At 43.1% G+C, this 11,796-nt stretch overlaps 1 protein-coding gene across 1 annotated transcript; it reads right to left on the reverse strand.

The window, feature by feature from the left end:
* Positions 1–7,230: 7,230 nt before the first annotated feature.
* Positions 7,231–7,629, reverse strand: LOC139445373 (uncharacterized). Its single transcript, XM_071226508.1, has one exon. It carries the CDS (start codon positions 7,627–7,629, stop codon positions 7,231–7,233), a length of 399 nt encoding a protein of 132 aa, XP_071082609.1.
* Positions 7,630–11,796: the final 4,167 nt, after the last annotated feature.

Raw genomic sequence — 11,796 nt, forward strand, 5'->3', positions numbered from 1 at the left:
ACTAACTAGGTCCCCACACACTAACTAGGTCCCGACGCTCTAACTAGGTGCCGACGCTCTAACTAGGTCCCGACGCTATAACTAGGTCCCCACATACTAACTAGGTCCCGACGCTCTAACTAGGTCCCCACACACTAACTAGGTCCCAACACTCTAACTAGGTCCCGACACTATAACTTGGTCTACACACACTAACTAGGTCCCCACACACTTACTAGGCCCCGATGCTCTAACTAGGTCCCAACGCTCTAACTAGGTCTCCACACACTAACTATGTCCCGACGCTATAACTTGGTCCACACACACTAACTAGGTCCACACACACTAACTAGGTCCCGACGCTCTAACTTGGTCCACACACACTAACTAGGTCCCCACACTCTAACTAGGTCCCGACGCTATAACTTGGTCCACACACACTAACTAGGACCCGATGCTCTAACTAGGTCCCCACACACTAACTAGGTCCCGACGCTCTAACTAGGTCCCCACACACTAACTAGGTCCCGACGCTCTAACTAGGTCCCCACACACTAACTAGGTCCCGACGCTCTAACTAGCTCCCCACACGCTAACTAGGTCCCCACACATGTAGAGGTATAGTCACTATAAAGGCTGACATAGAAGTATAGTCAGTATAAAAAGGTACGTATTACTGGGATAAAACCATCTTTGCGAGGGAATGAAATTAACTGACTATAAAAGTCCAGTTTCCACCTTTCCTAAACTAGGCTGGAAATATGGAGCTATAGTTTGGTTGGACGAACGAGTCTATCCATTGTCCAATCAAAATCGCGCAACGAAATAGACATCCGGCCCTGCAGATTTGCGAAGCATATGTATCGCCAACTCAGCGTCAAGAGATATTTTCCCAATCGTTTCATGTTTTTAATCAAGGTGCTCACGTGAAGTTGATGCACTTCGCGAAGTTTTATCAAAATAAAGATTTTGATTATCGATCAGATCGTCTTGACTAGGCGACGTCATTTTGTTTTAGGCAAATGCAAGTGATATGAGAGGTGGGATCTGATTGGTCATAGGGGCATAGAAGGAGCATAACTCATAAAAGCCACTGGTGCGCTACGATCGAGCCCAGAAATTTCAATGTCGTTCGGCAAGGGTAGAAACTGGACTTTTTTTACAGTCGGTTAACTCCCTTGCCTCGGGAAGATGGGATAGAGCTGATATCCATGTATTGCCAGGAAAAAGCTGGTATAAAGGTATTTCGAATAGGAAGCTGATACACAGGTATTGCTAAAATATACTCTTAAGACAGTAGGATATCGTGAAATATAAATGTTAATACCAAATATTTGATAAGTGTTGACAACAAACATCCTTTGTAATAACGTTCATGTCTGTAACACAACACCAAAACACATATTATAGTTTGCTCGTGCCTCACAGTAACGCCACATACACGTCTGGGTTGTCAGTCCTGTCTTTTAAGCTTTCAAGGAGGGTCGATTAATCTCTCTGGTCCATTATTTCTGTTAATATTATTGATTCTGCTTAAGATACAGTTCTGAACTAGTGACGGGGCGTCTGCAACCCGCGGAGCGTGGACGGACTATTGGCTGGAAACTCGCAGAAGTCAGCGTACAGTGGCCAGTTCGGACAGAGCTACAGATTTTGAGCAATTAAGTTTTTACTCTGGGGTTTCTATTTCAATTGGGTTATTACATTTTTCATTAAGTAACCAATTTTCTTTCACTCATCTCTTCATCACTCTATTGGGTTTTCCCGAAATCTAGTGAACATTTTAAGATTTTTAAAAAATGAAAATGTTTTCGATGTATATAATTGTTCTAAATATATAGGCTGGACTCGGAAAGTAAATTAGCTGGGAATTGTGTCTCGGAAATTAGCTTCTTTGTACGCATGCTGAAAAAGCTTCATTGGGTTTTTACGCGTGCTTTTTTGTATACTCAACAAATTGAATATTTAAGTGTAGTTTTCAAACAAGTAAAGGTTGATTTTCAATATTGTAGTACATGTATGGAATCGAATCACAAAAATCGTTTTCATCTCAGCCACAGCGATGGACGGATTCGGGTGTACCGACGTCGAGGTGAACGTTACGTCAATCATTGTGTCAAGGAAGAAGATCGGTTCGGGGGCGGCAGCGTTATGGTATGTGGTGGGATTACAGCAAGACAGAGGACCCGTTTGATAGTGGTAGAGGGAAATCTCAATGGACAGCGCTACCGCGACGAGATCGGCCCTGTTGTTCTACCGTTTTTGTGTCGTCATGGCCCTGGTATTACTTTTCAACATGACAACGCCCGGCCTCATATTGCGCGACTTGTTCAGGATTCTCTTCAATAAAACAACGTGAATGTCATCCCCTGGCCGACTCGATCCCCTGATCTCTCACCAATCGAGCACATGTGGGATGAGATGGATCGGCGCCTTTTACGTCAACCACGTGTTCCACAACTTCGAAAGATGCTCCAGCAGATATGGACAGATATCCCACAGGACTTTGTGCGACGCCTGGTCCATTCCATGAGACGAAGATGTGTTGCTTGCATCGCAACCAGAGGTGGACACACACGCTATTGATTTGTAAATTGACATTTTGGCATGTTCATGGGTTTTTTTTCATGAAATCACGCATTTTCTGAAGTCAGTATGACAAATTAAACCATTTGAACACTTACAGGAGTCTTTAAATGTTGCAAACCGAAATTGTTTCAGATTTGGTAAAAACATAACTTTGCATTAAATCTTATTCAATGTCACAGGAACTTTGTTGTTCAGTATATATTGTGTACTTCTTGTTTCTACAGAGTGTCTTCCATTACATTGGGAATAGACAGACATCAGCCTCACAACCCGTAGTCTGTGTTGATGACTGACCTTGAACCCAATACTTAGTGGTTGCTCAACGCACGAACTCACGACTACCCGTCTACTGTTTAAAAAAACAGAATATTTATTCACAGATCACGCAGGGTCATTCGTGCACAATACCACTCATTCCAACTCATATCAACTTGTACATATAACCACATGACAGTTTCTTCACAACGTTTTCCTGTGATGAGAATAAAAAAAGAAGATATTGTTGGGTACAGGGTATTCAATTCCGTGTACCGTATTGACATTTAATAGACTATTACCGATTTGGGTCAGTTTGCAATTCATCGTTCTCATATGGAGCCAACCGTACTGTTTTTGTAGGGCCCACGAACATTTCATATGAGACAAACACACAAACTTGTTAACACAAAAGTCAACACAAGATCCTGCCACCACCTCTGGATGTGTCCTCTTCAACGAAAATTTACACGTGCCCGTCATGCCACGACGCAATAACTTCCACAGTTTGTTTGTTGTTTAACGCCGCACTCCGCAATATCCCAGGTATATGACGGCGGTTGGTAAGTAATCAGATCTGGACCAGACAATTCAGTGATTGACATCGTTAGCATCGATCCACGCAACTGGGATATGATGACATGTATCAACCAAGTCAGTGAGTCTGACCACCCGAACCCGTTAGTTGCCTCTTACGACAAGCATAGTCGCCTTTTACGGCTGGCAGGGGTTGTTGAAGACTTGTTCTATCCCGGATCTTCACGGGTCGCTTCCACTGACAAAGGTTCTTGGTCACTCCACGTTCGCTAGCGACCACCGCAGCACGTTGCTATCCAGTAAGGGTAACAGGAGGTTAAAACTGAACAAACTGAAATCAAGTTTTACCGCTGAACTTTTTCGGTTTCAAAACCTTGCAATTATAATCAAACAATATGCCAACCATGCCGTTGAACACAAACAACAGCATACATACGCCTCAAAACAGCCCATGACACTTGAATGCCATTTCCTATAAATATTAACTAACGGTTATAAAAATTCAACTTATATGGTTGCCACATGCATATTCATCAGGAACTACTGGCTGTGTTCGAGACACATTGGCCAGTCGGCTCATTCGTGACCATATCTGTAATTTCGAGACAAGGCGTGTCTCTCTTGGAGGTCTCAATGAATACCACGAAGCCATTATAGAACCAAACTACAATGACATCACTTTGAGATACAACCCATGTAGAAAATGTTAACTTTAATGCCTGACTTTGATTGAAGTAACTTTTAAACGTATCTGGTGAAACCTTTGGCAACAATCTGACAACTTTTTCTGTTTTGTAACTGACTGATATTTTTAGAAAGGATATTATTTACACACACACACACACACACACACACACACACACACGCGCTCGCTCGAACTCGCGCGCACGCACACACACACACACACACACTTCATTGAAACAACAATCACTACAATAAACCACAGCAGCAGAATGAACGTATCTGCATGACTAGATTTATTATTAATAATAAGCTGGCATATATGTTTGTCGTAAGAGGCGACTAACGGGATCGGGTGGTCAGATTCGCTGACTTGGTTGATGCTTGTCATCTTATCCCAATTGCGTTGATCGATGCTCATGCTGTCAATCACTGGATTGACAGACGTCATATAGCTGGAATATTGCTGAGTGCGGCGTTAAACAACAAACAAACACGCTGGCATATATTTTTTGATACACGTGAAGATCCGGGATAGAATAGGTCTTCAGCAACCCATGCTTGCCTTAAAAGGCGACTATGCTTGTCGTAAGAGGTGACTTACGGGATCGGGTGGTCAGGCTCGCTGACTCGGTTGATACATTTCATCGTATCCCAATTGCGTGGATCGATGCTCATGTTGTCAATCACTGGATTTTACACACCACTCTCTTAGGTTTGATACTTAAAATCCATCCTCACAGATCCACCCATTAATATGCCAATAAACCAACAGTTAAACATCATTTTTAAATCACAAATTATAGAAAAGTAGATTATCGCTATGTAAGAGGATTCATTTATAAGTTCCTGTACCGCCGCACCCAATACCAATCTGCAAGTCCTTGGTGACGGCACAGTCCACAAGTTTCTCCACTTGCCAAAGGTCACGATTTCACTACTTGTGTTCCAGTTGAAAACCCTGGTTAGCGAGCCCAAAGTGACGGCATCGGTAACGAAAATTAGTTTCCTTTATTGATTCAGACATGAATAGAAGAAATTTAAAGAACATAATTAACGAGGTATCGATTGTACATGTGAATTTGGAAATGCGCTAGGTATATTTAACATTTGATTGTCAATATAAATACTTGAGAATTACTAATGCAACTTTGATAAGGATGTTGCATGTCGTTTGATGTTCTAACCGTTATTTTTTAACTCTCCTGTTGTTTTACACTCATTCAATTGAAAAAAAAAACATTGACAGCTTTGTCAAGAAATGAAACACAATGAAGCTTCTCATTCTTATGTGTTGTAGCACATGGTTGTTGTGTTTCTCCGTCTCCTGGCGACCATTATTAAATCTAAGGTGGTAGTGCGAATATTTTGATTTAAAAACATTTTTTTTGCGGAAAATCAAATGGATTAGGCACCAGTGACACCTTCTCCTACATACATTTCATAACATTGTAATATGTGAATAATTCGTTCGAATAGTAAATAGTTTAAATACTGCCCTCAATTATCCTTGGTTGACTCAGGTTGACTCTAGTCAACCCTGCTTGCCAGAAATATGGTAACCTCGGTTGATTCACGTTACTCAAATTTTCATAATAGTGGGATAGTGATTTGATAGTGGTGGGATAGTGATTTGATAGTGGTGGGACAGTGGTTTGAGAGTGGTGGGACAGTGGTTTGATAGTGGTGGGACAGTGGTTTGATAGTGGTGGGATAGTGATTTAATAGTGGTGGGATAGTGATTTGATAGTGGTTTGATAGTGGTGGGACAGTGGTTTGATAGTGATGGGATACTGGTTTGACAGTGGTGGGAAAGTGGTTTGATAGTGGAGGGACAGTGGTTTGATAGTGGTGGGGTAGTGGTTTGATAGTGGTGGGATAGTGGTTTGATAGTCGTAGGATAGTGGTGTACAAATACTTATGCAAATCCTTTGACATGGTATTAAGTCCACCTGTCTGAAATACTTCCTGTGAATATAACGAAAGTCCTTCCGTGATTATATTAAGGGTAGTGGTGTGAGACGGAGTTGGTAGCACATTTGCTCGACCCAGAAATATTAACTCTCTTTCTAAGGATTTTTACTGACCTTCGAAATCCAATAGAATGGAGGAATGGATATGTATTCAAGTTTTAAAGTCAAGTCGATATTACTCTCATGTCGTTTCGGCAGGTTTCTTCCTCGTATTAGTTGATATGTCACTTCTTTTATATTCTTTGATCAAACAATTAATGTGGAGTCGCTTGCATATGATGATTATTTTAGTTTGAGGTCTTGTCAATGGGAATAACCAGTAATGAGTTTACGTTTACGGCAGCCAGTCTTTGGGTGACATGAGCATTAGTGTTCATTGTCAGTGACAGTTCAATGAGGCGCTCATAAAATGCTGGCTTCTTGACAACTTCCGGCACAAACTATACATACTTATTGACGCTTCCAGGTTTGTTTGTTTGTTTGTTTGTTTGTTGTTTAACGCCACACTCAGCAATATTCCAACTATATGACGTAGGTCTGTAAATAATCGAGTATGGATCGGACAATCCAGTGACTGACATCATGAACATCGATCCACAAAATTGGGATACGATGACATGTATCAACCAAGCAAGCCTGACCACCCGACCCCGTTAGTCGCCTCTTGCGACAAGCTTGCTCGCCTTTTACGGCGGCAAGCCTGGGTTGCTGAAGAGCTGTTCCACCCCGGATCTTAAATTCACACTCCCAGGTCGCAGTGTCCAGAGGGATGCCTTTAACTACATAAGAGGGAGACGAGGGAGAGTCCATTTCCATCTACAACTTGACCTTTGACCTATCTACTTGCCTTGCCTAGTGCAGACGACATACATATCGGACAACTATCGGACATGTCTACCTGCTTCCAACACTCAACTGTGACAAATATTGGACACTCATGGCCATGGGTGCACTGACTTTCTTTACTGCTGCTGGCAGTATGTGCCCCGGTGTGTGGCCTTTATGATTGTGAACCTAATCCTGTGTATTTCAATACAGTTAGGGGTTTGTTCAGTGATCGTGTGTGATTATTTACTGATTTCACAATTTGGTTCCGTACGTCATTGGGCCGAGGGTCATCGCTGGTCGGCCGAGGGTCATCATGTGTCGGCCTAGGGTCATCGCTGGTCGGCCGAGGGTCATCAGTCGTCATCACTGATCGGCCGAGTGTCATCGATCACTGGTCTTCACATGTCGGCCGAGGGTCATCGCTGGTCGGCCGAGGGTCATCGCTGGTCAGTCGAGGGTCATCACTGGTCGGCCGAGGGTCATCACTGGTCGGTAGAGGGTCATCGCTGGTCGGTCGATGGTCATCACTGGTCGGTAGAGGGTCATCACTAGTCATCACGTGTCGGCCAAGGGTCATCGCTGGTCGGCCGAGGGCCATCGCTGGTCGGTCGAGGGTCATCACTGGTCGGCCGAGGGTCATCGCTGGTCGGTAGAGGGTCATCGCTGGTCGGTCGAGGGTCATCACTGTTCGGCCGAGGGTCATCGCTGTTCGGCCGAGGGTCATCGCTGTTCGGCCGAGGGTCATCACTGTTCGGCCGAGGGTTATCGCTGGTCGACCGAGGGTCATCACTGGTCTTCACGTGTCGGCCGAGGGTCATCACGTGTCGGCCGAGGGTCATCGCTGTTCGGCCGAGGGTCATCACTGGTCGGTCTTTGGTTTAAATGCAGAAAGGAGTTAACTGATTAAATACTCGTTGATGTCGACAGGGATGTGCGAGTGCTGGGGGTGTTAACAGACGCTATATCATGTGGCTGTACATACATTCTCCTCCTACAGGCGCTATATCATGTGCCTGTACATACATTCTCCTCCTACAGGCGCTATATCATGTGCCTGTACATACATTCTCCTCCTACAGGCGCTATATCATGTGGCTGTACATACATTCTCCTCCTACAGACGCTATATCATGTGCCTGTACATACATTCTCCTCCTACAGGCGCTATATCATGTGCCTGTACATACATTCTCCTCCTACAGACGCTATATCATGCGGCTGTACATACATTCTCCTCCTACAGGCGTTATATCATGTGCCTGTACATACATTCTCCTCCTACAGGCGCTATATCATGTGCCTGTACATACATTCTCCTCCTACAGGCGCTATATCATGTGCCTGTACATACATTCTCCTCCTACAGGCGCTATATCATGTGCCTGTACATTCATTCTCCTCCTACAGGCGCTATATCATGTGTCTGTACATACATTCTCCTCCTACAGGCGCTATATCATGTGCCTGTACATACATTCTCCTCCTACAGGCGCTATATCATGTGCCTGTACATTCATTCTCCTCCTACAGGCGCTATATCATGTGGCTGTACATACATTCTCCTCCTACAGGCGCTATATCATGTGCCTGTACATACATTCTCCTCCTACAGACGCTATATCATGTGCCTGTACATACATTCTCCTCCTACAGGCGCTATATCATGTGGCTGTACATACATTCTCCTCCTACAGGCGCTATATCATGTGTCTGTACATACATTCTCCTCCTACAGGCGCTATATCATGTGCCTGTACATACATTCTCCTCCTACAGGCGCTATATCATGTGCCTGTACATACATTCTCCTCCTACCGGCGCTATATCATGTGCCTGTACATACATTCTCCTCCTACAGGCGCTATATCATGTGGCTGTACATACATTCTCCTCCTACAGGCGCTATATCATGTGCCTGTACATACATTCTCCTCCTACAGGCGCTATATCATGTGGCTGTACATACATTCTCCTCCTACAGACGCTATATCATGTGCCTGTACATACATTCTCCTCCTACAGGCGCTATATCATGTGGCTGTACATACATTCTCCTCCTACAGGCGCTATATCATGTGGCTGTACATACATTCTCCTCCTACAGGCGCTATATCATGTGGCTGTACATACATTCTCCTCCTACAGACGCTATATCATGTGCCTGTACATACATTCTCCTCCTACAGGCGCTATATCATGTGGCTGTACATACATTCTCCTCCTACAGGCGCTATATCATGTGCCTGTACATACATTCTCCTCCTACAGGCGTTATATCATGTGGCTGTACATACATTCTCCTCCTACAGACGCTATATCATGTGCCTGTACATACATTCTCCTCCTACAGACGCTATATCATGTGCCTGTACATACATTCTCCTCCTACAGGCGCTATATCATGTGCCTGTACATACATTCTCCTCCTACAGGCGCTATATCATGTGGCTGTACATACATTCTCCTCCTACAGACGCTATATCATGTGCCTGTACATACATTCTCCTCCTACAGGCGCTATATCATGTGCCTGTACATACATTCTCCTCCTACAGGCGCTATATCATGTGGCTGTACATACATTCTCCTCCTACAGACGCTATATCATGTGGCTGTACATACATTCTCCTCCTACAGACGCTATATCATGTGCCTGTACATACATTCTCCTCCTACAGGCGCTATATCATGTGCCTGTACATACATTCTCCTCCTACAGGCGCTATATCATGTGCCTGTACATACATTCTCCTCCTACAGGCGCTATATCATGTGCCTGTACATACATTCTCCTCCTACAGGCGCTATATCATGTGCCTGTACATACATTCTCCACCTACAGGCGCTATATCATGTGCCTGTACATACATTCTCATCCTACAGGCGCTATATCATGTGGCTGTACATACATTCTCCTCCTACAGACGCTATATCATGTGGCTGTACATACATTCTCCTCCTACAGACGCTATATCATGTGCCTGTACATACATTCTCCTCCTACAGGCGCTATATCATGTGCCTGTACATACATTCTCCTCCTACAGACGCTATATCATGTGCCTGTACATACATTCTCCTCCTACAGACGCTATATCATGTGCCTGTACATACATTCTCCTCCTACAGACGCTATATCATGTGGCTGTACATACATTCTCCTCCTACAGACGCTATATCATGTGCCTGTACATACATTCTCCTCCTACAGGCGCTATATCATGTGCCTGTACATACATTCTCCTCCTACAGACGCTATATCATGTGCCTGTACATACATTCTCCTCCTACAGACGCTATATCATGTGCCTGTACATACATTCTCCTCCTACAGACGCCATTGCCCATTGGTCATCATTCATGGATCTCATATATTACAAAATCAAAACATTAATTTTATATGTCAATAGATATTTTTTGGTAACAAATGGCACTAGGGTTATGGAAAGTGATAATGATTCAAAAGAATATCCTGGTTTTATCTACGAAGCAAATAAAGGGGGTGGGGGTGAGGTGATGTGGGTGATGGGGGTGAGGTGATGGGGTATTTACATAAACATACTATGTCGTTGTCATAGTTGGAAAGAACATGTAACAATCATATTATTGCTTCTCTAAATCAGGATTTCCTTCTAAAATTACAATAGGCGTTCGTGTGAGTAACACATAACCGAAATATCCCTTTGTGGGAAACAATTCTAAGAAATTACATTTATATTGTCTTCGGGAATTTCATCATTTGACATTTTCTGTTTGGAAGTTGAAGCAGATAGCTTAATTCTAGAGAGGGGAATTGACAGATGTTTTAATGAAACTTGGTAACCATTTACATTAACTATTGCTGTATCCAATACTCAGTACCATGCTTGTATACTGGGGTGTTTGTTTATTAAAGTGAAATAAGTTTCAAGATGATGGCAAAAGACTATGTTGGTCACGTTTCTGTTAAGGTAGTACTAACGTTTCTAGTATGTTTTTAAGTCACACAGATTTCGTATCTTAAGGGCAAACATGACATTATCATAATGACAGGACAATAAATAGTTCAGTTTGGCTAGATACCACTGTTTGAATGAACTCTTGTATTGCTTGACAAATACATGGTTGTTAGGTATCTGTTGTTATGGCAACGTATATCTGTTATTTTGGTAACGTTTCTGTTCCAGATACGATAATCTATGAAATGTTAGTTAACCTTCCAACCTTTATAGGTCAATGAGTATTAAGGTAAACGAAGGACATTTTCCTTGCTCTAAGTCGCTGACAAATAGGAAACAACAGATAGGATCCAGATATTGGCAGTGAAGAAAATATTTCTTGTTTCTTCTGACGCACCGGTGACGAGACTGCCTTCACAATATATGTCTCTTTGTGCAAAGAATATTTAAAGGGAGATAATCGATTGTTGACATAAACAACGTCAATTCGAACGCTTCAGGAAACATGAAGTTTAAATCAATTGGTGACTTGTCACCCCACATCTTGAACAGAGTGACCCAGGTCGGGTGGATTTCTCTGACAGAAAGACATAGCCACATTGCACATCAGGACACTGAGGACGCGCAGTCCTGCCTAGACTTGCTTGAAAACTCCTTTAGTATAAACTCAATCAAAAGGATATAATACTGTGTAAATTACTACAAAAATAATTGGAAGAATTAAAATAGGAAGTATAGTAACCACGTGATTTGTGCTCTACGCATTTATATCGTTGTCTGGGTGATAACGCAGGTAACAGATGTTAGGTACTTCTAGAGGGGATTTGAAGACTAAACTCTCGCAAAAACTTTGAGAGACCACGAGAGCTGGCGACGATGCTTACTGAGTCTCATTTGGTACATGAAGACAGTCTGTATCGACTAAACAGCGACTGGCTTCAAAACTGCAGTTAACAATCGATGTAGAGTCCACGGTTCAAAATGACTTGGTCCTAGAAACCAGTTCTCGTGTTCCC

Source organism: Haliotis cracherodii, unplaced genomic scaffold (genome assembly GCF_022045235.1).
Source record: "Haliotis cracherodii isolate W230 unplaced genomic scaffold, xgHalCrac1.p SCAF_6, whole genome shotgun sequence".
Lineage (NCBI taxonomy): Eukaryota > Metazoa > Mollusca > Gastropoda > Lepetellida > Haliotidae > Haliotis > Haliotis cracherodii.

Coding starts and splice junctions, on each gene's coding strand:
- LOC139445373 (XM_071226508.1), bottom strand. CDS start 7,629: ATGACCCTCGGTCGACCAGCGATAACCCTCGGCCGAACAGTGATGACC.